At 41.7% G+C, this 26,348-nt stretch overlaps 1 protein-coding gene across 1 annotated transcript; it reads right to left on the bottom strand.

Moving 5' to 3' along the window:
* Window positions 1-3,394: 3,394 nt before the first annotated feature.
* LOC116223764 lies at window positions 3,395-9,254 on the bottom strand. Its single transcript, XM_031581654.1, has 2 exons — window positions 4,870-9,254; window positions 3,395-4,773 (listed from the first exon to the last, which is right to left on the bottom strand). Exons 1-2 carry the CDS (start codon window positions 9,021-9,023, stop codon window positions 4,041-4,043), a joined length of 4,887 nt encoding a protein of 1,628 aa, XP_031437514.1. The 5' UTR covers window positions 9,024-9,254; the 3' UTR covers window positions 3,395-4,040.
* Window positions 9,255-26,348: the final 17,094 nt, after the last annotated feature.

The raw sequence follows: 26,348 nt of genomic DNA, 5'->3' as shown, positions 1-26,348 counted from the left end.
GTCTCTCTCTCTCTCTCTCTCTCTCTCTCTCTCTCTCTCTCTCTCTCTCACATCTTCCCCTCCTGCCTTTCTTTTTTTTTCTTTTGCGCCATTTGAGTCTTGGAGATACGCTGGGCTGTCCTGAGGGGGACTCGGTTAGCATCTCTTCATCTTGAGAGCGCGCTTCAGCTGGGCAAAATCCATGTTTCCACCTCTCAGGCTTGGATGAGATGGCTTTGATGGTCTTGAATGATGGGCATAGCCACTGGAGGCTCCACTGAAGGCTTCACTACAGTACTTATTACTAATTGACGTGTGTTACGTTCCGGCCGGCTCGCGACCGAAACAATAACGTTTGGAGGCAGATGACAACGGTTTTCCACAAAATAATCGCGTGTTTATTTAGTCCATACAATTCAACTCAAAGGGCGACGTGTCTAGGGGTTTGACGTCTGTATGCTGACAGTCATAGTCAGCTCGAGAGAGAGAGAGAGACACAGGTGTCCACTGGTCCTTTATACTCCACACCTCCCCAGGTGTGGATAATCAGTCCATTAATGACGCTCATCGTCCCCACTGTAGCCTGCAGGCCATGCATGGCCACTGCAATGTCTGCAGGGGCGCAGGGGGTCGTAACAACGTGTTTGTTGTAGATTGTTACATCCTGGATGTACAGCGTTGCACGCAGCAGGATGGGCATCTGCAGCTCTGGATGAATACAAAGATGCTTATTTCAACTATGATTTATTTGCCTTGGATGCTACACTGGAGTTCATCACACCTTTGAGTGCAGTCAATCTAGTCTGCAATTGCTAGACAAACTGATGACACCAATTAAATGTTTCCAAAGGCACCTTTTAGATACGTATCAGGATGGATGAAACCTTTCAAAGTGTGTGCCATTTTTATTCAATGGCTCAAAGAAGTTTTTTCCATTCAAGGCAACCTTGAGGGAACATACTGACATAGTGAATTCAAATTTATGTGGTGTAAGCATGGTACGATTCCTTTTATTGTATTAAATAGATTGCCCCCCCCCCCCTTTTTTCCTTGAGTTTCAGCAAATAAACCCACAAGTATGAATAGTTTTTTTTGTAAATGAGAGGCGAGCAGATGTGTGAGCTGACACATTGAGGCTGCATGTCATGGGCAAAACAAGTTGCTTCTAACCTGTTCTGTGCTACTCACAAGCTGCTGCCTTCAATTTATGACTAACGGCAAGCTTCAGACATCATTTGCAAAAATAGCCTCCCCAAAACCAGGCGAGCTGGAGTAGACGCGGAGTAAGGTGAGGGGAAGCTGCAGACTTAGAATGTGCTATAGGCAGGCTTAGAATGTCCTATAGGCCTGTTTGCCCAGATGGAACACTATATATATCAAACACGCTGAGACGATTTTCATTCCCAGAATGATGTTCAATAAAAAGTCAGGTAATTTATTTGCACAAAGCAAGCAGAGCTTCTTTTCTAATGGATGGCGTTTACTGCCAGCAGCCACAGCGAGAGAGGGCCGAGAGATCTTTCACTGATCTGGATGAGAGCTTCAGGAGAGAGGTAGCCTGTGGTGCAGGTAGTACAAAATGGTGAAAATGATAGAGAAAGAGAAAATGAGGAAGAGAGAGAGAGAGAGAGAGTTTACACAGAAAATAGCTTACTGCTGCTTACTGCTGCTTACTGCTGCTTACTGCTGCTTACTGCTGGATTACACATGTTTACCTTTTTATCAAAGTACATATCTGCTGTTGATCTGTTCTTGATTCCTGGGTTCTACAACATTTGTGTTGTAAATGGTCTTCTCTGTGTTCTTTGTCGGTTGAGAAATACTGCTTTATTTTGTTTCTACCAGCATAATGTGCACATTACAATAAAAAACACACAAACTTCTCACGTTATATTTGGACCCTGGCAGCTGTGTGGGAGCTTCGGAGCAGCAGGCTCAGTGGGTCAGGCTAAGTGCTTCTGTGGGAGGCACAGACCCCTGTCTTTCCCTCATTGTGACTGCCAGCTCCCGCTCTGCTCCTGCATCTCCCACTTATCAGCTTATGGAGGAGTGGCGGAAAAGCCTTCTGTCAGAACATGGAGTTCCTCGCCATGGCAACAGAACTCTACCTTGAGGCGAGCGTTCTGTATGCATGCTGATTGCAGCTGGCCAAAGGGGGATGAATCAGGCAATCGTCTGCAAGCTCCACTGGGGGATCATACACCCTCTATTTTTCTGCTTTCATAAAGACACACACACAAAAAAGTTTCCCCTTGCAAGCTTTGGATGTTGATCAGACCTATGGCACAATCGGCATATACTGCAGTTATCTCAGATGTGGAGAGAGCTTGATCGAAATGAAAGTGTCCTTGTCTAACTATCTTGGTCGTTACAACCGTTGTTCAGCGATTTGGTGTTTCTCGAAAGCGTAGTTCCAATGATCAATTGAAAACATGATTGCAAAGTTGGGTGCCTGGAATGATTGCTCGGGACCAGTTGTTAGAAGTCCTTTTCCTTGGTACTTAAAGTTAATAGCCTTACGGTTGCCTTTCTTTTCTTTACTTATTCTATTGTATCTATAGAATAGAAAGAAGCGGCTGTTTATGTATATCCCCATTCGTGTATGTGTTTTAGGGATGTGTTTTAAGACAGTTCCATCTTCTAAGGTGAGGTTGATGGTTCAGTGGCAGTTGCTTAATACCATATTTTCCTGACGGTTTATACATTGATTTAGCCAAATTTCTGCAGCCCTGCGCTTAATACTCGAGTGCGTCCTATACACACAAATGCATTTTTCCCTGCCTGGTAGATAGTAACATGCACAGTAACCCAGATAAAGTGTGAATGGGTCTCTCTCTCTCTCTCTCTCTCTCTCTCTCTCTCTCTCTCCCCCTCTTTCACACTAGAAAAACAACATCGGATAGATAACACATTTTCTTTCGCACATTCAGTCTTCCATAATGATAAAGTAAGGTGTGTCGTGTATTCCTACCAGACTGTATTTAATGGGATGCTATGGAGTGTGATCCTCCGCAAGAGGTGTGTGAGGTCTCATGTCAGTTAACCTGGCTATGGACTACCCTAGCTATCTCTAGCTTAGGGAGGCTTTCATTCCATTCCCACACCACACCATAATACTAAATAAATGTTCAAGAAATTATATTCACTATGGTATTAGGTAATTGTGTGAGTGTGCAGGGAGAGGGTGTAGGTGTAGTATTTTTGCTTGAGATGCCTATCCCTACTTTATACAACTTTTAAATAACTGCTGCCGCTCACTCCACAACTACATGGCAGGACTTAATACACGGGTGCAGTCAATTCACTGGTGTGTTTTATAAAATGACTTAAAATACAGCAATGCAGTTTATATACGGTGCGGTTAATTGGGAAAATGACTTACCTGCACGAAGACAATTCTTTACCTGTTGTAGTGGCAAAAACAGTTGAGTTTTTTCCTTTAAACCCCTAGATCCTATTCCTACGTCCTAATTGATTTTACCACCATGGAGAAAGCAGGAGAAGCAATGTCAAGACTCGCAGTTCTGTCCAATAATCCAATACAAAGGGAGTTTGACCATCCAATGTTGCCGGTTTTATTGTATAAAAATTGTCACAAAAAATAAGGATGCAATTGCAGTTTTAAAGTCCAAATAACTAAACGCTGCAACAAGCTGAACAGGCCCAAACGGAGACAGCGTGGTTCACGGCCTCAGCACTGAGGTCAATGACGGTAATTGCGCCCGCCTTCTCCCCGTCATGCGTGTCTGGCAGCCATTTCAAGGGTGGCACCGTCACCACCTATAGAGGGCGCACACTCGCAATTCCACAAAAAGGGGAAAAATCAATAAATCATTCCAAATACAAAAAACTTAAATGCGGCTCCTACACACCGGCCCCTAATTGTTCTCTATAGAATCAATTACCTAAATTAACATGAAAGGAGCCAAAAGAGGGGTCAATTTATCAATAAAGTAAATAAGCACTTAATGCTTTTAGAAGTATGTAATGCATAATGGTTTAGAGAAGGTATGAAATCATGTATACATTACATTCCTTTCTAATGTGATCAGGAACCCTGGTCACTCTTCAGACTCAAGGATTTGGCACAGCTTGGTTATGGGCCTCTCAAGGACTGAAGTTTTTGTCTTGAGCTTCACTGACCGCACTAGACCCCTTGCATCAGGTTTCGTCTCCAGCACTCTTCCTAATGGCCAGGACCCTCGAGGAGCAGTGGGGTCAACGACCAGGACAATGTCTCCGACACTAAGGTTCCTCTTTAGTGAAGTCCATTTCTGCCTCTCCTGCAGCAGCAGAAGATATTCTTTGGTCCACCTTTGCCAGAAAAGATCGGCCATGTACTGGACCTGTTTCCAGCGACGTCTGGCATAGATGTCGGACTTCAAGAAGGTTCCAGGGGGTAGGATTGGCTTGGCTTTCAATAGCAGGATGTGATTTGGGGTCAGTGGCTCTAGGTCATGTGGGTCTGAGGACACTGTGCAGAGAGGACGATTGTTCAGGATTGCCTCCACCTCGCAAAACAGTGTTTGGAGGCCTTCATCATCGATGGACTGTTGATGGAGAGTAGAGTTCAGCACCTGGCGGACAGATCTTATGAGCCTTTCCCAGGCTCCGCCATGGTGTGATGCTGATGGTGGATTGAAACTCCATTCGATTCCATCTGGAAGCAGGGCATCTTGGATTTTCCTCTCGTTCAGTGACTTCAGGGCCTTCTTGAGCTCTCCGTGTGCACCCACCAGGTTTGTTCCATTATCAGACCTGATGTGCTTCACCTGGCCCCTCCTGCAGACAAATCTCCTCAAAGCATGAATGCATGAGTCTGTGTCAAGTGTAAAGGCAATTTCCAAATGAATAGCTCTACTAGACATGCATGTAAAAAGAACTCCATACCTTTTGATGGCAGTTCTCCCTCGTTTCACTTCAAACGGGCCAAAGTAGTCCAACCCGACATTGGTAAATGGAGGGAGGTCAGGTAGGATTCTTTCTAACGGCAAATCCGCCATCTTCTGTTCACTTGCCTTGCCCCTTGAACGTCGACACATGACACATTTTGAGAGCACCTTCCTGGCAACTGAGTTGCCTTTTAAAATCCAGTACTTTTTCCGGAGCTCCGATAGCATGTGGTTTCTGCCATTGTGGCCACATCGTTCATGGATGTGTCTTAAGAGCAGTATCGAGATGTGCGAGTCTTTGGGCAAGATGCAGGGGTGTTTGGTTTCCTCAGGCATTGCAGATTTGTGCAGTCGGCCACCTACTCTCAGAATGCCCTCGTCTAGGACAGGATCAAGCCTGCAGATCTTACTGCCCTTGTGCACTCTAGGTGGGATCATCTCCAGGGTTGCAATTTCAGCACCGAAGGCTTGTCCTTGGGTGTATGTGACGACTGACCTTTCTGCCTCTGCAAGATCTTCAACAGTGAGGAGCTGCCCACCAAGGTAGGTCCTGATGGCTTCAATTTGTATCCTCACCTTTTTCCTGCTTGAGCGGGTGCTGACTTGAGACGAGGGCTGCTCCATTCCTCTTTTCACAATCAGCATCAACATCTTTTTCAGTCTGATAAACCATGCCACTGCTTTGAGTAGTCTCCTCCAGTCAGAAAAGAACGAAATAAGCTGGTCTGTGGGTGTCGCAGGGTTCACTACTGCTGCCAATACAGTAGCACTTTTCCTGACCTCTGGATCGTCCTGTGACACAGAGTCCAATACTTCCTCCTCTGGCCAACTTTCCTTTGTGTTCCATAAGAATTCAGGGGCATGTATCCATCTCCTTTGCTCCATGAATCTTCCTGCATTCAATCCTCTGGATGAATCATCAGCAGGATTGTCCTTGCTGCTTACGTATCTCCATTGGGACAGGTCTGTATTGTCCCGAATCAGTGAGACCCTATTGGCTACATAGGTCTTATACCTTGCTCGGTCATTTGCAATGTACTTGAGCACTGTTTGGCTATCAGTCCAGAAACATGAAGGCTTTAGGTCAAGGTGTAACTCTCCTCTCAGCATTCTATCTACCTTCACCAGCAAAGCTGCAGCTGCCAGCTCCAGTCGTGGCACGGTGATGTTCTTAAGGGGAAGAACTCTGGACTTTCCAAGGACCAAAGTGACGTGAATGACATCCTGCTGGTTCAACTGTCTGATGTAGCTGACTGAGCCATAGCCACTCTCACTGGCGTCGGCGAAGTGGTGAAGCTCGGCATGGCTTGTCATTCCATAGCCCTTTGGTTTCAAACAGCGTGGCACACTGAAGCCTTTGATCCTATCCAGGCTGTTGGTCCATTCCATCCACTTTTCAGACACTGTCTGGGGCAGAGGCTCATCCCATCCGAAGCCTCGCTGGCAGAGCTCTTGTAGCAACTGCTTAGCTGGGAGAATGAGAGGAGCAAGAAAGCCTAGTGGATCAAAGATGGAACTAACAACAGAGAGTATGCCTCTGCGGGTGTGTGGCTTTTGGCTCAGGTTGATGTTGAATTGGAAACGGTCAGAATCCACGCACCACTGCAGTCCCAGTGCTCTTTCAATGGGCAAACTGTCTTTGTCGAGATCCAGTGTTTTGATTTCCTTTGCTCTGTGTTCTTTAGGGATTGATGCTAAAACTGCCCTGTTATTGCTGACCCACTGAGTGAGTTGGAACCCACCTTTGCTGCATAGTGCAGTGACATCTTTCACCAGCTGGATGGCGTCTGATTCCTTGGCCACAGACTTTGCACAGTCGTCCACATAAAAGTTGTGCCGGACTGTTTCGGCTACTTGAGGGGGAAAACAACACTCATTGTCCGCAGCAGTTTTTCTTAATGCAAAGCTTGCAATGCTAGGGGAGGACACTGCACCGAATATGTGTACAAGCATACGGTGTTCCTTGGGTGCTTGACTGGTCTCACCTTTTGGCCACCACAGGAATCGCAAGTAATTAACATCAGATCTGGCTACTCTAACCTGATGGAACATTGACTTGATGTCCGACATGATTGCAACAGGCTCTTTGCGAAATCTCATGATGACTCCAATGAGGGAATTTGTCAGGTCAGGTCCCTGCAGCAGTTCGGTGTTAAGGGATACACCCTGGTAAGAGGCAGCACAATCAAAGACTACTCTGAGCTTTTTCTTTTTAGGGTGGTACACCCCGTGGTGTGGCAAGTACCATACCTTTCCTGTTGACTGTGCAAGTTCTTCCTGTGGGACCTCCTCTGCATAATTACTCTCAAAGATGTCATTGAAAAATGCAACATATTCCTGTTTATATTGCTCATCCTTTTCCATTTTCCTTCTTAGGCTCTGGAGGCGCTGTTCTGCAATTTGGCGATTGTTTGGCATACAGACATCAGCCTTTCTGAAGGGCAATTTCAGATTGTAATGTCCATCATTCAGAACTGCCTCATTGGCCATTTTCAGAAATCCTTTGTCCTCAATAGAAACTTCAGTTGTCTCCTCAGAGGCAACTTCAGAAAAATCCTGATTGTACTGTGAGATCAGAAGCTCCTCTAGCCTTGCCACTGAAATCTTATTCACCGTAACACTTTTTGCACTGCCAGTTTCACTTCTAAGTGGCCCATTTACAACCCACCCCAATAGTGTTCTAGCTGCATAAGGGCCCCCACTTTGGCTGTTAACAACCTCCCACGGCTCTATCAGGGTTGGAGCATTTGTTCCAATTAACAGCTCTACCTTTGCACTAATAGAGGGGATTTTGACTTCACTTAAATACGCCCATTGCGCTAAGTCACTCTGTCTTGGGATGTTGTTAGTGGTTACTGGCATTTTCTTCTGAGTGAAAGTGTCAGGAAGAGGTGAGAAGTTGTCGCTGTCCAATGCTGAAACTTCAATTCCTGAGACAACATGCGTGGGAACAGAATTTTCCTGATTCATTGTTCGTAGAAGAATTTGTGTTCTCCTTCCTTTGAGATTGAGACGTGTCATGAGCTCCTCTGAGCAGAAGGTAGCAGAAGACCCTGGATCCAGGAGAGCATACACTTGCAAGACTTGGCTGCCCTTTGCTGCCTTAACCTTAACTGGGACGATGGAAAGTGCGCACTCTTGGTCTCCGGCCCCTATATGACCACATAACTCTGCTGATGCACTGCCTAAAACACCAGAGGGTTTTTCTGCTTCTTTAGCTGTGCTGTCGTTAATCCCAATATGCAAGACGCTTGGGTGAGTTTTCTTGCAAACTTGACATGTGAGTCGCTTTTTGCACTCTTTACTAATGTGGCCTGCGGAGAGACATCCAAAGCATATGCCCTTGGTCTTTAAGAAACTGATCTTGTCTCTATGCATTTTCTTTGAGAAGTCTTTGCACAAGTCCAATGTGTGCTTTGAGCTACAGAGGGGGCAAGATGGTTCAGGCTTTGTCTCTTTTTGGGCAAGAGCAATACTAGTGGCATAGCTACTGCCAGATGACTTTGAGGGCTGTGACAGAGTAGGGGCTCTAACCTTAGCTCTACTAGTTGACTGGTCTTGAAGGTCACCAAAAACTGGATCAGCTGCTATACGGGCTTGCTTTTCAATGAAAGAGACAAGATCTAAAATTCTTACCCTACGCTGGTGCCGTTCTTGGAGTTCATAAGCCTTGTTACGCCATTTCTCTTTGAGCTTGAATGGCAACTTGAGGGCAATGCTTCTCATGCTGGATATGGTGTCCAGTTCCTGCATGTAGTCCATTTCCTCCATAGCGTTGCAGCAGCTCCTGAGAAACATGGCATAATCCTGCAGCATTTTGGAATCCTCAGATTTCATTTGAGTCCAGGATTGGACCTTTTCCAAGTATGCACAAGATATCTTGTATTCATTTCCAAAGTTTTCCTTCAGTAACTGCTTTGCTTTCTGATAGCCTCTATCTGGGGACATGTACTCACAACTTTTGACTAGTCTTTGTGCCTGGCCCTTAGTATACTGAATAAGAAATTGTAACCGGTCTCTATTGTTATCTGTTTTCTGTTCAATCATGTTTTCAAACGAGTGAATGAATGATTTGTACTCTAGAACTTGTCCGTCAAAGAGTGGGATATTTCCTTGAGGTAGTGTAGTCAGAAGTTGCTGTTTCATGAGCATCCTGGTTAATTCACTTTGATTCTCCAATACTTTGATCACATGATTGTCCTGCGGTGAGCTGGTTGAAGAGGGAATTTGCTGGTGTGTCACAGTGGACCGAGTGGCTTGATCTGAGCTAGCATATGACTGGGAAATGACAGGGGGAATGGCAGAGGAATAGCTATGAGATGAGTGTTGGGCAGAGAGATGGCTATGTGATGAGGCATATCGGGCAGAGGGAAAGCTATGCAATGAGGGGTGTAGCTGTTGTGGCCTTATATCACTACTGATCCTGGGAAGGAAAATAGGCTTACTGTCTTGCCTATCTGTACCTAAATTAGGCAGGGGAAATTGGACATTGGCACCCGTCTTAGTCCTGACTGCTGGAGCAGTGCGATCATGAAGATGAAGCGAATATTCTAGCCTTTTCTCCAGGTGTGCTTGTGATACATCAGATGTGGCTTGAGCTGCTTCAGCACCTAATACAGGCATTTTAACAGAAGGCACAAGGTTAGATACAGCAGTGTTGGATTGCATGGGGTTAGACATATTACTTTCAGCTTCTTTTAGATAGTTGATTTTTACAGTAGCTGCTTCAATTTCTGCATCCAAATCCAATGTTTCCTTCTTTTTTCTTAACATTTCTTCCTGTGCTTCTATTGCATGTTTCTCCTTTAATTTCGAAGCTTTGGCAATTAAAGCTAATCGTTCTGCTTCTGCATTGATACGCAATGATGAAGACGCTCTAGACGACCTAGATGACCTAGACGACCTAGATGACCTACTGGACACAACTGATAGCGCATCGGTGTTATCAACGTTTGCCTGCGTGCCTGCATCATGTTCATCATTTCCACAATCAGACTCAGCCAGAGGCTCTGGCTCTTCCGTTTGTACAGCAGAAGACGTTGCTTCACCTAAGCTAGGGTCTTGAGGATTTTCTATTTGTGAAATCCATTCATTCACATTTGCAATAAAAGCATTTATCTCCGCTGATCGCGGCTTACACCACTTCTCGTCATCATCTTTGCGTGATTCCTCATCCAAACACTGAACGTAAGTTGAATTCGAAGTGTTAAACTCTTCAAAGACTTCATAAAACTTAATCATGTTTCCTTTCACTTCATCAAGGGATTCTTTGTCAATCATCAAATTGTTCACAATATTCATTCTCCTTGTTACAAGAGATATTTTTCCCGATCTAGTTGCGCGCAAACGCGCGGCCTGTTCACTCATTGTTAGAACAGCTACTTCGGCCTCGTCGTCAGACATTGTACTCAAAAAATAAACTTCCAAAAATCACGAAAAATATTTATCTTCTTTCTCTTAATTCAAATGTATCCAACGTTCAAAACAGTTCATATAATTTCCAAGAAGTATCTTCCAAAAGTATCTTCTCGTTTCATACACTCAAAGTAAGCCGTGTATCCACTCATTCAATTGTTTGGCCACGTCGGCATTAACTTCCAAAAATAATTATCACAGTTCATTAATGCACAAATCTTCCATGAAAACTTGTTTCTTAATTATTCCAATATTGTTTGTCAACGAAAAATCCATCAAAAGAATGATATCTTCAAGCACATACCTCCGTTGAAGAGTTCCTTTGTTTCAAGTTCACCATGCGTTAGGCCGACATTCCTGTGTCCAGCTTGCGTGAATATCTTCGGGGGAAATCCAAGCAACGTCATTGACGAATTGTAGTGGCAAAAACAGTTGAGTTTTTTCCTTTAAACCCCTAGATCCTATTCCTACGTCCTAATTGATTTTACCACCATGGAGAAAGCAGGAGAAGCAATGTCAAGACTCGCAGTTCTGTCCAATAATCCAATACAAAGGGAGTTTGACCATCCAATGTTGCCGGTTTTATTGTATAAAAATTGTCACAAAAAATAAGGATGCAATTGCAGTTTTAAAGTCCAAATAACTAAACGCTGCAACAAGCTGAACAGGCCCAAACGGAGACAGCGTGGTTCACGGCCTCAGCACTGAGGTCAATGACGGTAATTGCGCCCGCCTTCTCCCCGTCATGCGTGTCTGGCAGCCATTTCAAGGGTGGCACCGTCACCACCTATAGAGGGCGCACACTCGCAATTCCACAAAAAGGGGAAAAATCAATAAATCATTCCAAATACAAAAAACTTAAATGCGGCTCCTACACCTGTTTTGGGAATGATTCTACGTCTTTTTGAAATTACCCAATAAATGCATTGTAATCAATTACTTTTAATTAATCAAATCTTCCTTTCTGTCCTTAGTACCATAGTAATACATTGTACTACACGGTGTATTTGTCAAATACACTACTATTTGTCAGTGTACCTGTGTAACTAGTAGATGAAAGGGCCATGATCAGGAGTTCAAAGTGGCTAAAGTCCAAGCTGCAATGCCAACCGCCGTACCATACTAAGTGGAATAATATAATAATTAAACTATTTCATTATTTTTATTTTATTCGCTTATTTTATTGTTTCTGTATGTAAAATATTGCCATTTTACAATACAAATACAGTCACTGCATCTTAAAGTCATTGTTTCAGGGCTATGCAATTTTGGGACACACACAAAAAAACACACAACAGAAAAAGGTTTAATGTTCATAGTAATGAACGCAGTTTCAGTATATATATTCAGTAGGAAGAAAAAAAAATTGATAAGAGATATCCGACCACAGATGCTGCATGTAGCATTGCGTCATCAACAACGTTGTTGTATCAAAAGTGGTTTGGTTGACGGAAATGGCTAATTGTGACACAGCTACTATGGTTTTGACTGCCATTCAGCAAGGACTTCTGACATTATTCTTCAAATGCACCCCAGAATGGCCATTTTTTTCACTCTCTATTAAGAAGAATGGCCAATTATCTCTAATGAGTTTGGCAAGATGAGATCTCTGTGAGAGTGAGTACAGGCGCAAGGAATTATCTTCCGATTGACAAAAAAAATTGATTCGACAGCCCTGCCGTATGAGTGTCTGCCAGAGCATCTCTGAAGAGGCAGACACGTGGCACTCAGGCTCCCGACGCTCGGCAGCTAGAGCCTCAGATTTCAGAGATGCTAGAGGGCTGTAAAAGTTGCTGTCACTCAGTGCGACGTGAGAGGATCTAAAATGCTGAAAATGGGCTTTTAAAGAGAGGTGGAAGATGTGCCAAATGGCTGCCACTTCAGAGGCCTCTCAGTGAAGCGAGATCCAGAGAAGAGACTGTATTCGTTTCCCTTCACAAAGCTACAAGCCGGAGATTAATGTGTAGCAACAGCTCAGAATGATATTGTTCAAACCTAAAAAACAAAGCTGCCCGTATTTTAACCTTATTGTTTGTCAAATATTTATTGTCAAGATTACAGCCATTCATTGACAAGAAATATCCTAAATAATTCACCTGAGATAACATTCTGTTTCTGCAGGTTTGACTAGATGTGGAAAAACAGTGACCGATGCCTACTTTAATGTGTAGAATATTTTCTATATAAAGGAAAAATGTGTCATCTGAACTGGATGAACGATGAACAATGCCGCACTTATGAGCCCATTTTCTAGGGAACTGATGGAGCACGTGCCTTCCCTGCGCTGTTTGACAATTTGGAGCATCAGCTAAATGACTAAATCTAAATGCACTGGAGCACAAATTCCCCGATGGGCTGTTGTAACGACGGTCTAGCATTCTCCCCTGTACACAGCAGAAGATCAATTGCTACTTTAAACAGAAAAAGTATGTGATGTTGCTTTGATACAGTTTCACGAGCTTGAATGATCGTACCAGTGAGGAGTTTGCATTTCCTTTGCTGTCATGTTGATGTATGCAGGTGTTGCATTATGCCTTTAAGATTCCAAACAATGGAATAAAAGGGAGGAGTAATCAATATGAAGAAATGTTACCGTGGAGAAGATGAATGTACAACCGCACTATAACAGAAAATGCAAATACCAAATAATGCCCAGAGAAATGTTTATCATCCACAAATGCAGTTGCAAGTGAAAATACCATTAGGTACTGCAAATATTAGGCAAGTGCAATGAGCCTAAAATGTAGGAATCACTGCAATATTGTAGGCTGCCATATACAGCTAGATTCACAACAGCCTGGTGTGCTTTCTCTTGATTTGTTTGTGTCAAGATGACCACAAGGTCTTTTCGCCCCTGTTTTCAGCTGAACATTATTCTCAATCTCTCTCTCTCTCTCTCTCTCTCTCTCTCTCTCTCTCTCTCTCTCGCACACACACACATCACCTCGTCATACAGCTGTATATATCACATTCAATCATGTTGCCTCCCATCAAAATGGAAATGGCAATGACAGACAGCCCATCTATATGGTAATAACACATGGCTAACTTACGTGTACTCACAGTGCAGGCACAAGGAACCACAGCTGTCCTCCCTGGTGATCCAGCAACTCTTGTGGCTTTCCACAACAGGTTACCTGTTAACTCTCTATATTTCCATATCTCACTCACAACAAGCAATATTTTCTTAACGTTCTTCTGTGAAATGGGAGTTACAAAATCTATTTGCAGGATCTGCATTAACAATGTAAAGCCAGACAGGGCTCCTATTTAGTAACACAAGAAGTGACCGGCCCTAATTGCAAATGGGAATCATTTTTTAATAGGATATTGATTCAGGGGCTTGTAGAGTCTGGAGGCATGGCTTAGGCTCGATCCACTTCACACTCAGGAGAGAGGAGGATAGGAACAGGAACAAAACAACAAAAGTAAGGCTGGAGACAAAAATGAAAAGAGGGAATATGAGGGAAAGAAATGAACAGACATGAGAAAGAGAGACAGAGAAATGGTAGGAAGAAATATGTTCATCCATGCTCTTATAAATGTTCTATTCTTATCTGATCCCCATTATAGAAGGAAATGAATTGGTGGGGAGTCCAGAAGAGCTGGCTGCTACTTGACATATTGTGCTAGGAGCCGGGGGAACACTGTATGGCCAGCCAATTTGAGCACTGACTTTGTTTCCTCTTTTTTCTCTCTCTCTCTCTTTCTTCTCCAGCCTCTGAGAGCCTGTGTCGGATGTGACTCAGCCTGCATCCATAATGGGACCCTGAAAAGGTCAGACAGCCATCCCCGAAACCCCCAGTGGTCTGGGGAGAGGAGAAACAGCCTTCACAACTCAGACCCAGACAGAGTTTCCAAGGTTTCCCACCCGGAAGGTGTGTAGGATCAGATAACCCCACTTAATTCTGCTCATGCAGACTTCCGAAAGTGCAAAGGTCATTGTCGTGCATTTTTTGTGTGTGTGTTGGCCCTGTGGAACTGCTGCTTCTGCTGCTTCTGCTGCTTCAAAGGTGAAATTATTCTCAAGCTAAATTGCAGATGTGTTGAGATTGACCACGACAATGGCAGACCCTGAGAACACTTCAAAAGTAGACCTACAGCAAAATCTTTGCCTGTAGAGATCACAGAATGAGTTCTGTGGTCCCCAGGACCCTACCACAACAGGTGGTTATGTAGGTGAGACACAACGACCAGGGAGGGTGTTTGTAAGCAACAAAGTGGTCTAAGGATGTGTTCTGTTACACACTCCGGGCCAAATGAACTCCTGTCTTGACACAGTCAGAGGCAGACTGAAACATATTGTCGAGTAGAGAATAAGCTTTCTAGTTATCCCATTGCTCCATTTTCAGACTTGTTACCCGTTTCCATTTCTTCCTCCCTTTTTCTCATTCTCTGTACCAATCTCTCTCATGATTTCTATTCCCATTTCTCTCTCTTCCTTCTAAATTTCTCTCACCATCCCTCAGCCTAATATAGCCTCATCTTTCTTTCTTGCCTTCCTTCCGATTTTCTCTCATCTCTTCCTCCTCTGCATCTTCATTGTTTCCCTCTATCTCATGTAAATAAAAACATATTACTGAATGTGTACACACACACACACACACACACACACACACACACACACACACACACACACACACACACACACACACACACACACACACACACACACATACACACACACACACACACACACACATTCTTGGTAGAACTAATAGGAAAACCCAGGGGAAATTAGCTAGCTCAGCCCCCTCTTGTGAGAGATGTGATGAAGCAGTTCATTAAGCATCAGCATATAGCTTTGGTGTCAGTAGGAATCGGTGTACATACAGCACTGACAGGGAGAACCAGCTTCTCCAACTGTTAAGAAAAAACATGCGGAAAAAAGCAACCATAAACATCCAACCCACAAATCAACCTGGTGTTTAAAAAAGGGTACAAATTAGGTTATGGCAAACTTCTTCTTCACCTATCACTGGTAATGTTTAAATATCAGGGAGTTCAATGAAGAAATACAGCAACTAAATCACTGTAAAAACATTTTGGTAAAATTACAGTACAATACTGGCTGCAGGGTTTACAGCTGTTTACCATAATTTTTACAACAGTACAATACTGTGAATATCAGTTTTTAGTTATACCCAGGACAAGATGTGAAATTCCTTGTGCTATTGGTTGGGGACCCATACCCACCAATCAAGACCGTCAATCCACATCAGACTGTCCAGAATCCAGACCATCAGTCCACACCAACATCCAACATGCTGTGGCTTATTTAGCTTTAGGCCTCTACACTTATCTCCCCTGGTCTTGTGTGTGTGCTTGCCAACCTCATTGCCTCCCTCCTGCTACCAGTTACACATACTTAAGCTTATTCCTTTCAAATGCTACCTCAATTGTACACCATGCCTGGTCTCATAGCAGTCACAACAATACACTGTGCAACTTGAAGCTGCATTAACACATGCATGTTAATTCACAAGGTCCTTCTGGTCTGCTTTCAGTATTTCCTGTAGCTCCCCACACAGTGTAGACGATTCTGTACAATGGGCTGGTGGCCAGACGACACACACTGGCCTTCAATCCAAGATGGAGTCCTCTCTTCATCCAACATCAGATCTGTTCGTGCCAACCTCCATAGGGTAACCTAGCTCTGGCCTTACAAGGGACAAAGAGAAATTAAGAGAAAATATCATAATACTTTCATTGTAGTCTTGAGAGAGAAAAAAAACATTTGATTTATTATACAACAGAAAACAGTACATTGAACAAATGCATGGTTTAAGTTTAGGACATTAGACCTATTCACCAACAAGGATAGACCTGAAACTCACCTTTTATAACTTCAGATTAGATTAGATTAGATGATTAGATTAGATTCAACTTTATTGTCATTGCACAGAGTACAGGTACTGAGGCAACGAAATGCAGTTAGCATCTAACCAGAAGTGCAAAGTAGAAGAGTGCAGAGTATGTGAAAATGGTAATATAAATATAGATAAATAGGGTATATACAGTATGACATAAGATATAAGTGGTATGAGCAGTAAGAACATGAGCAGCAATAAAGGTGATTAGTGCAGATGTGATATAGATATATGTAAAGTGCAGGTGAAGTACAGGTGAAGGTGGCAGTAGAGGTTATAAAGTTATAAATGAGGTAGGAGACATGATAAGATATAAGTACGATGAATATGGATATGACAACAATTTAACATAAATAGATATATACAATGAACAATTTAGTGCAAATGTTCAGTGGCTGGAGGTAGGTGTGTGGCAGTCAAGCCAGGGTAGAGAGGGGAATACAGGAAAGAGTGTGAGGGGGTAGCCAGGGGGAACTATCACCGTGGTGCAGAGTTCAACAGGGTGACAGCCGCAGGGAAGAAGCTGTTCCTGAGCCTGCTGGTCCGGGAACGGAGGGCCCTGTAGCGCCTCCCTGAGGGGAGGAGGGCAAACAGTCTGTGGTTGGGATGGGAGCTGTCCTTCTCGATGCTGCGCGCCTTCCGCAGACATCTCTTGCGCTGGACAGCATCGATGGTGGGGAGTGGGGAGCCAGTGATGCGTTGGGCAGTTTTCACTACCCTCTGGAGTGTTTTGCGGTCCGCAACAGAGCAGCTGCCAAACCAGACTGAGATGCAGTTGGTGAGGATGCTCTCAATGGTGTAGCGGTAGAAGTTCACCAGAATCTGAGGAGACAGATGGGCCTTCTTCAATCTCCTCAGGAAGAAGAGACGCTAGTGAGCCTTCTTGACTATGGTTGAGGTGTTGAGGGTCCAAGAGAGGTCCTCGGAGATGTGGACACCCAGGAATTTAAAGCTGGCGACACGCTCCACCTCCGTCCCGTTGATACAGATCGGGGTGTGTGCGCCACCTTTGGTCCTCCTGAAGTCCACAATGAGCTCCTTGGTCTTCTTGGTGTTGAGAGCCAGGTTGTTATTGGCACACCACTCTGCCAGGTGCTGAACCTCCTCCCTGTAGGCCGACTCATCGTTGTTGCTGATGAGGCCAATCACCGTTGTGTCGTCTGCAAACTTTACAATGGTATTAGAACCATGTACAGCTGTGCAGTCGTGGGTGAAGAGGGAGTAGAGGAGAGGGCTCAGCACGCAGCCCTGTGGGACACCAGTGTTCAGGATGAGGGTTGAGGAGGTGTTGTTGTCTAACCTGACAGACTGGGGTCTGTTGGTTAGGAAGTCCAGAATCCAGATTCTGAGGGAGGTGTTGATGCCTAGATCACTGAGTTCAGCATCCACATTCGCAAAAGGATTATTGATTAGAAGTCTCAAGAGCTTCTCAATAGCGAAGATGACAACTGAAATCCACCTAGTCCACCTAAAATGCTAAAGTGAAACAATGTAATCATCATTGAAACTACGAAGCACATTAATGCACACAGTTCTGTTCACTTCACGCTAGCCTATCACAGCAGGAGCCAGCAGACAGTGCAGACAGTGGTTCTGAACCCTTTTCAGAATGTCAGTGTCATGACTGACATCTTCTCTCCCGACTGCTCAGCCAAAGATTCATAAGCGTTAACATCCCAGGTGCTCGTACTCAGTAACAACACTATTTTGTCACACTAAGGAGAAAGTATCTGTGGCATCTCCACATTGGTAGAGATTTAAATAATGTCTATTAACTGTATTTTATTACTTGTTGTTTTAGGCCTAAACTGTATATTTCTTTTTAAAATGTATATATTTTCGGTTGACTTTACTATATACAATTCTAAATTATATGAATTAACGTTGTTAGAAAAAAGCCAGAGCACACCTAGATGTCTCTACTACTGTTTCTTTGCTGGGTGTCAGACAGGCTTCACATACACTGGCATTATTCTCTTGATTTCAACACTAATGTCACAGCTTTCTTGAAGCATAGGCCTACAGTAGGCCTGTGTTTAAAACAACTTTATGAGAGATTCTTTTAGACAATTGCATTGGTTCAAAATAGTGAAATATCAGTAAGCTGTTAGAATAGAAGTAGTTCTATAGTATATACAATTAAATATTTAACTTAATACCGACTTCTGAACTACTAATAGGGGGAGGGCATGGGAAAGAGGGGCAGCAGGCTTCAGTAACCAACCCCACCCAGACCATTGACTGTTATAGCATTTGAAAAGCCAAGCCATCAACTGACAACTGTGGTTAGGTGGGTTCCTGTAAACCAAATATATTCAGACATTTGCGGGTTCTTGCAAGTATGTAGGCATCCGAATACCTCTGCCAAATCTACTTTTACTTTGCCCAGATACTTCTAGATACACCACTTTTCATGCAGTGTTTAATGTATACAGTGTACATACTGTATTTGAATTACAGTTTCTTACCATTGCTTTAAAAAACCTTAAACTACTTAGAATTTCAGTATGTTTACTGTAATTTCTAGAGTGTGCTGTATTCTGAATTGCAGTTGGCTCCAGTTCTCAAAAGATATGAACTCTTCTCATAAATGTAAACGTAAACACTATTCACACATTTTTCACACAGTGTAAAGTTTATGTTTATTTAGTAAGCACATGTGTACAATAAACTCAAGGCATCACAATCTGAACTCAAAGAGCACACCTTTTTCATGATGGAAACACTAACACATAATGAATACAGTTTTGCCAGATTGCCAACACACTATAACCTGTTCCCTCAGCAAGAAAACCTAAGATTAGGATCAAAGATATGGACTTTTCTCATGACTTTTTCAAAGTGTAAACGTTTTGCTCATTCAGTCAACCCATGCAATAAGTACATAAAACTCGAGGCATCACCATCTGAACTCAATGAACACACCTTTTTCATGGTGGAAACACTAAGCCACACAATTATTAACAAATCAATCAGAATGGCAGAATCAATAAATAATGGACATAGGTGTGCCAATATGTTTTGAAATAATGGATCCTACCATGTAAAAATTGCAAGAAACCAGACAGGTGGTGGAGGAGGACAAGCCAGGATGAGGATATGGGCAGACTATAATGAACAATGAATGCAGCCAAACTTATTGTGAGCCATTTCACAACTGCATCCATTTCAATGTAATTTGTATTGCTGTATAACTGCAATATGTTTAATGTACTGTAAACTTGTAGTGCATGTTTCTGTAAGACTATATCTACACTTGGACCTTGTTCTCATTGTGCTTTCTGTTCAATTCCATAGTTCTGTAATGGGGGACATCAGTAATTGCTGAATTATGTTTTTGTTTCAGTAGAGCTGAAAGGCAGACACTTTCTAGAGGTAGGCAGACATTTCTGTTGATGAGCAAGACACTGCCTTGAAGAAGTCAATATGGTCATTATCAGCGATGCCAAATTCAAATCAGGGTAACAAGAGCACTCCCGATATGTAATCATTTGGGATAATGACTGGTGCAGTGACCATCCCATGTTCACACATTTTTTTCACACAGATTCTCCATTTCTAAGTGCATTTGAGGATATGTTCTCGACAGAGATTATGCACACCCCATGGCATTTGGCAAGGGCAAACATGCTGTTTTTCTTAATCAGTCCAGAGAGACAAAACTGAGGCAGTTCTCTGGCAATCAATCTTCTTTCATTCTCAAAAGCTAACTTGCAGTTGAACGCATGTTTAGGTATATTTTTGTCTGGTAGACTAAAACATTCCTTCAAAAAACAATCTTGCATTCAAGACTTCTCTCATTTTCCATGCAGTTTAACAAGTGAGTAAGTGAGTGAGTGAGTGAGTGAGTGAGTGAACATTTGGGACAAGTCAGTTCTAAAATCAGTTGTTAAAATACTGTTGTCAGTATTCGTCAGGTAATATTCAACCCATTATTTTTCAACCTCACAAATTCAGGCTGCCAAAATTCAGGTTTTAAATTCAGGTCTTTAGAAAGTGTAAAATTATGCGTGAACATACATACGTAACACTGACACAGGACACGGAAAATCCTCACCATATGTTAGGCTACCCATAAACTTATGTTGTGCTTTTTATACACCAAATGCACACTTCATTTGAACAACCGAGTGTTTGAATGTCAGAAAACAAAACACCAGCCTGTGTTTGAGAGATATTTATTTTATTGTTCTTATTTTTGCCATTTAAACAGTTTAAGGTTATTTAAAAGTGTCCTGAGCTAGCTAGCTAGTATAGCAAGACAACCATATCAACCAAGAAACTGTTTTCTGCATACTAGCCTGAAGCAAGGTTACATTTCCTTATGTAACCCTTTGGGGTGTAAAGTAATAATTAAAAGTTGATTCATTCATAAATACAATAAGTTCATAAGTTGTATAAATAGAATTAAAAGGTTATAAACATTTTGTGTGGATCTTACAGTTGCTTCATATTTGGCAGAGTGGATATATCATAACATGGTTAAATTCATGGACTGTGTTATTTTTAAGATGTGAAATATATTTTGGTGTTCTAAATGTATAGCAAAATATTTTGAGTTGTCTAGAGAAAAAAGGATTGAATTGTGTTATACCTTATTTGTATATCATGGACCAATCAGGGGAGAGGTCAAAGGTTATGGGGTTAGGCGGGAGTGAAGAAGAAGAGACTGGAAGAGAGAAATTCCTTCTTAAATTCTTCTCAACTGCGTTCGAGAATGAGGCCCATTGTGTGGTATATGAAGGTTGATCCATATTTTATATATATATTTTATCTTAAACAGAGGTGGTTAGAGGTCAAACATCAACACAAGGTGATGGTGGTAACATCAACACAAGGGATGCAAACAAAATTAACAAGCTGGTGAAGAAGGCTGGCTCCGTGGTGGGAATAGAACTGGACAATCTGGAGGCAGTTGCGGAGGAAAGGACGAGGAGGAAGCTGGATGCTATCCTGAGGAACCCTTCCCATCCCCTCTATGACAAGCTACAGCAGATGGGGAGCACGTTCAGCCACAGACTGATCCCTCCTCGGCACACCACAAAGCGCATTGGCCAGTCCTTTGTGCCAGTAGCCATCAGACTCCACAACCGAACATAACTTTTATGTAATTTACGCCAGCAGAGTTGTACTCTATTATCTATTTATTTTATCTATTTATTTTATTTATTTTATTTATTTTATTTATTTTATTTATTTTATTTATTTTATTTATTTTAATTTATATTTCTTATTCAAATTTGTATTCATTTATTTTAATTTTTTATGTATATACTTCCTACTACCTTGCTGCTATAACACCTGAATTTCCCTCACGGGATTAATACAGGTTTATCTCATCTTATCTTATTTCCATTCATACCACAAGTTACAAATGCATGCGTGAGAACCAACAATGAAGAAAGAAATAATTTAAGGAGATGATGCTATATTATTTGATATCAGAACACAGGATAGCGCCATGTGAATGCCAATAGAGCAAGGGGGTGCTACACTTGAATAATAGGTAGTCTTGGGTTCAAAGTGATCACAACCACTTCAAATAGACATTCACCAATTCTGAGAGAAGTAAAGTGACAACAACGGAGCAAGGGCTTACTCTGATATGAGTGTAGTGAATGTCCCCCCTTGCCCTCCTCGAACACGTTAATTCAATGCTTGCGATTCCCAGTGCAAGCGTGTCAGAAGATTGTAGTATATGGTAGCCTACTAGGTTGCCAGGGGTGTCCATTCCCAAATGAAACCATAATACTACATAAACACTTAATAAACTTATATCTGGCTGTACATAGTCATGATAAAGGTTTCCTATGGGCTGAGGAGGGCCGTCATCAGCTGACGAATTTAGTGATGGAGGAGTCAGGTTCAGCACATCAGCAAGTACCCTCTGTTCGTTCCTGTACTTTCTCTGCGACTGCCTCCACCTTTCCCTCAACTTCTTCTGTTTTTGCTTTGGGAGTGAGTGTCGCTACTGGGGTGTTTGGAATGTTTCCCCTTTATTTTCTGCCTTTGATAACTAAGAGTACAACAGAAAAAAACAATTAGCCTTTTATGTTTAGAACTATAAATCATCCTCCATTACCACCTCCACACCTCTCATTTCCACTAACCTTTCAGAACATCTACATCACTGACTTTACTCTGGCATTCTTTCACATGAAACGTGTGTGTGTGTGTGTGTGTGTGTGTGTTTACGCATGTGTGTACTACATTTCCTGTCTTTTGGCCAGGTAATTTGCCCTTGCAGCAGGGTCTGCATTGACTCGCGCTCTATGGCAAGCCACTTTGTCTTTGCTTGAATGTGGCATCTGTTAGGGGACAAGAGGATAGAAAGCTTATTGTTTATATTTACATTATGTCTAGACCTATATAAAAATGCTTTCTACTGGGGGGCACTGTGGCGCAAACAGTAGCCCCGACCACATTCGGGCTTGACGCCCATGGAGGACACGGGTTCAAATCCAGCCCGATGTCATTTCTCCTGTCCACTCCCCACCTCTTCTCCCTCTCATTTCCTGTCCCACTCTTCACTAATCTATCAATTAAAGGCATAAAAAGCCCAAAAACAAATCTTTAAAAAAAAAAAAATGCTTTATACTTACATACAATGTATTATAGAAATGTGAATTGAAATGAATGAATGAATGAATGAACGAATAAATAATAAACAAATTAATCTATCACTAAACTTAATGGGGAAAAAAATCACATTTAAACCTGCTGTTTATATTGAACAGTAGGAGTCACTATTTAAACAATACAAAATACAACTTTTGGCCCTTAATTGATCAAATGGGCCTCAATCCAGTTACACCATTTGACATTTCAATTTAAAAACTAAATCTACAGGCTTGACATAGCCGTCCATAATAATGCCTGCAGATTTAGTTAAAAATGATTTAGTGAAATCGGTTGCGAAATGTAAACGCTATAGTGATTTTTATACAGAAAAACCAAAGATCCACCGTTTGTTTTTTGTTTTGTTTTACAGGCCAGCTGGTCCCACTCCAATATGGCGGCCACGTTTCTCGTTCACAGCAACGGGCTGAAGCAGTCAAGGGGGCGTCTATCTATATATGTCTATGGTTACACCACTTTACATGTCAAGAGGTTGACTTGGCAGACATGATTCCCCATATTAATTAAAATATTCCGAACAATGATGCTTCATTACTATTATTAAGTATTAAAAAGTACTTGTGTAAGATTATGCCAAAGTATATCAGCCATTTTGAAGAGAATTTCACAAGTTTTTATGGTTACACCATATTGACAATTGTACCATTATTCTCTGAATATTCTCACAAAATTGGACAAAATCAGATTATGTCTTGAAGAAAATGATGTTGGAAAGTGAATTGATAGATTATTCTCAAGTTTTAACACTTTTAAATGTATTTCATCCTCATGTTCACAAAAAAATGAGCGTCACATCTTTGACCCAAATGTTTTTTACTGTGAGTAAGAATGACGTAGCCTGTACTTGTGTGTGTATGCGTGCGGGGAGAGAGTGTAGTATATTTGCAGGAATGCCCATCCCTACCTCATACAACTACTTCAATAACTTTTAAATGGCTACATGGCAACTACATGGCATTTGGTTTAACGTGATGCAATGGCGTGACAATACATGGGTTTGTTTTGTAAAATTACATAAAATACCCTAATTTGGTTTATATATGGTTTGGTTAATAGTTGGGAAAATACGGTATTGTTGCATACTGTAATTCACATTATTACTGCTTTTTCTCTACATGCAGGTAAGGTAATCTAGTTTATTTACTTTGTACAAGTGGGTACCCATAGCTTGCCTTAGTAATGCTTAGTTTAGCTCATAAAAAGGGTGATGTTATTTCACAGTTTATAACACATTAATGTTGGTTGTAGGTGTCAGTTCATTCGAAAAATGAAGTAGGGCTGCTTGGTAATGGCAAGAATAATGATCGCAATTATTTTGGTCAATATTGATATCACAATTATTTAACACAACTACTCATTCAGTGTTTCCCCAAGGACTTTTTTCAGAGCGCCTCCATAATGTTAAAATTACTGACCATCATTATTTAATAAAAAATTGGCAGGACCTGGGTCTCCTGCAAAAACGTCAGCAATACCAACCAATGTGCCACCAATGTTGTAATCTCAATGGGGCGCATTCTATTAATGAACTATTAATGAGACGGATCTGTAGCAATAGTGCCAATCTTATCGCCACAGAATTCCATAGCAATAGTCATTTGTTTATTTAATAGAATTGTTCTTATTTGACTTCAATGCTAGCAGTATTATCATCAATGCATATTGTGGTTGTATTGTGATATTATAGGCGTAATATTATATTAACCTATAGTTTGTCTTCTTTACTTATTAGAAATAGTAAATAAACTAATACGTACAAACAAGTGTTATTTAAAATCATGAAATGGCAGTCCGTGGCCTTTTGCTTGTTGGTTTTTGGCTGGTCCACTGGTGACATACAGACACGGCACACCATCTTGCCACTTGCTTTAAAAAGATTTTTGGACCTATATTTGCTTGCTACTGTATCTGGGACAGATCAGATGAGATGCCAACACTAGGTCTGGGGATTGACTTTTTAGACTAGCCTTTAAACTGCTATGCTACTATAACTGAAGACATTTTATCTTGTCTTGAACATTAATATCTCAGTGTTTAAAATTTCTCACTACACCACTAGTCTCATACAGTATTTTGTTACTTAAATTTTGTTCGTTATTTGCCCTGTAGATTAGGCCTGTAGCATTAAACAATTTTATCTTCAGCTTGCTAACAAATGTAATGGTATGTTTTGTTTTGTCATGAAAATTAAACTTTAAATTAAAATTAAAGTATGAAAATAGCTGAGAGTGAGTTTGGCCTTTTAGGCAGGAGTGGAAGTGCACCAGTGTAAAGAAAATGGTTGCACTGGATTTATAACACAAGATGAAACGAGAGCATCATTGTGAAAAGGAATCTTAATTGTACATTAATTGTATTGTGCTGTTTTCAAAATTGTTGGAAGCCATACTCTTAATTGAAATTGAAATGTTTGATTATATGTTTAAGCGTACAGTGATTTATTTGGTTCCTATTACCCACCAACAATTGGAATGGACAACCTGTTGTTTCCACCAGCAATAAGCAAAATACAATTAGAACTGGAAATAATGTTGCTGGTTGTTGGATTAATATGTAAAGCCTTTGAGTCTACATCACTGACAAAAGCCCACTCAACAAAAAAGAAAGATCATATTTCCGCTTTAACTGGCTTGAAGTTTGCTTATTACAAAAATACCTCAGGAAAACATTGTGTGTAACCCTTGTGTCTGTATCCGTTTGGTTGTTGCACTTGCAAAGTGTCACTCCAGCATTAGGATTGTGGGTATTAACCCTGAGGGAGGCAAACCTCCACCCATTACACTCTGTACAGCCTCCCTGCTAGATCTTAATTAGTTCTAGATTCAATCACTGAATCTATCTCTCCTCGAGACGTGTTCATTAAAGGCAGTTCACTTTTCATTTTACCCCTCTCTATGACCTATCAAAGAAAATCAGCCAGGCTGAAGAACAGATATCCTGATTGCTGATGGGAAGATACATGGTATTGGGTTTGCATGTCTAAGACCGAGGACAAATCTAGGCTAATTTGTCATTACAACATAGTAGAACCCGCCTATGGATTTTTTTTACAGTATATTTAGAACATGCATTCTGTGTTGTCACAGAGGGACGTGTAGTATTACATGAAATCAGACTCACTCAAACTGTTCCTTCATGAAATCAAACAACTGTACTTTACAGATGGGATGTTGTTTATGACCTTGCACCCTTCTTTTTTGAGTGTGTGTGTGTGCGCATCGCTTTGGCCTCCTTCTGACCAGATATAGAACTACATTGCATTTCATGTATTCACAGATATTTGTCAATATAACTAAGGGAGCGTGAGACAGCATATGCATGATATTATATAAGATCAAAAGGCGTATTTGGTTACTGGCGTTGGTAATATTGTGTGTACCCTTTGCAAATACAATCATGGAAGAATGCCATGAGTATCTGCTCATGCTTTTCTGTACATTTTGATGTGTGTGTTCATGTGCATTTGTACAGTGTGTGTGTGTTCATGTGCATTTGTACAGTGTGTGTGTTTGTATATGTCCATTTTTCTTCAGTGTATGTTTGTGGGAGAGAT

Source organism: Clupea harengus, chromosome 15 (assembly GCF_900700415.2).
Source record: "Clupea harengus chromosome 15, Ch_v2.0.2, whole genome shotgun sequence".
NCBI lineage: Eukaryota > Metazoa > Chordata > Actinopteri > Clupeiformes > Clupeidae > Clupea > Clupea harengus.
The sequence above is the reverse complement of the archived record's forward strand: the minus strand, read 5'-3'. Positions and strand labels throughout refer to the sequence as shown.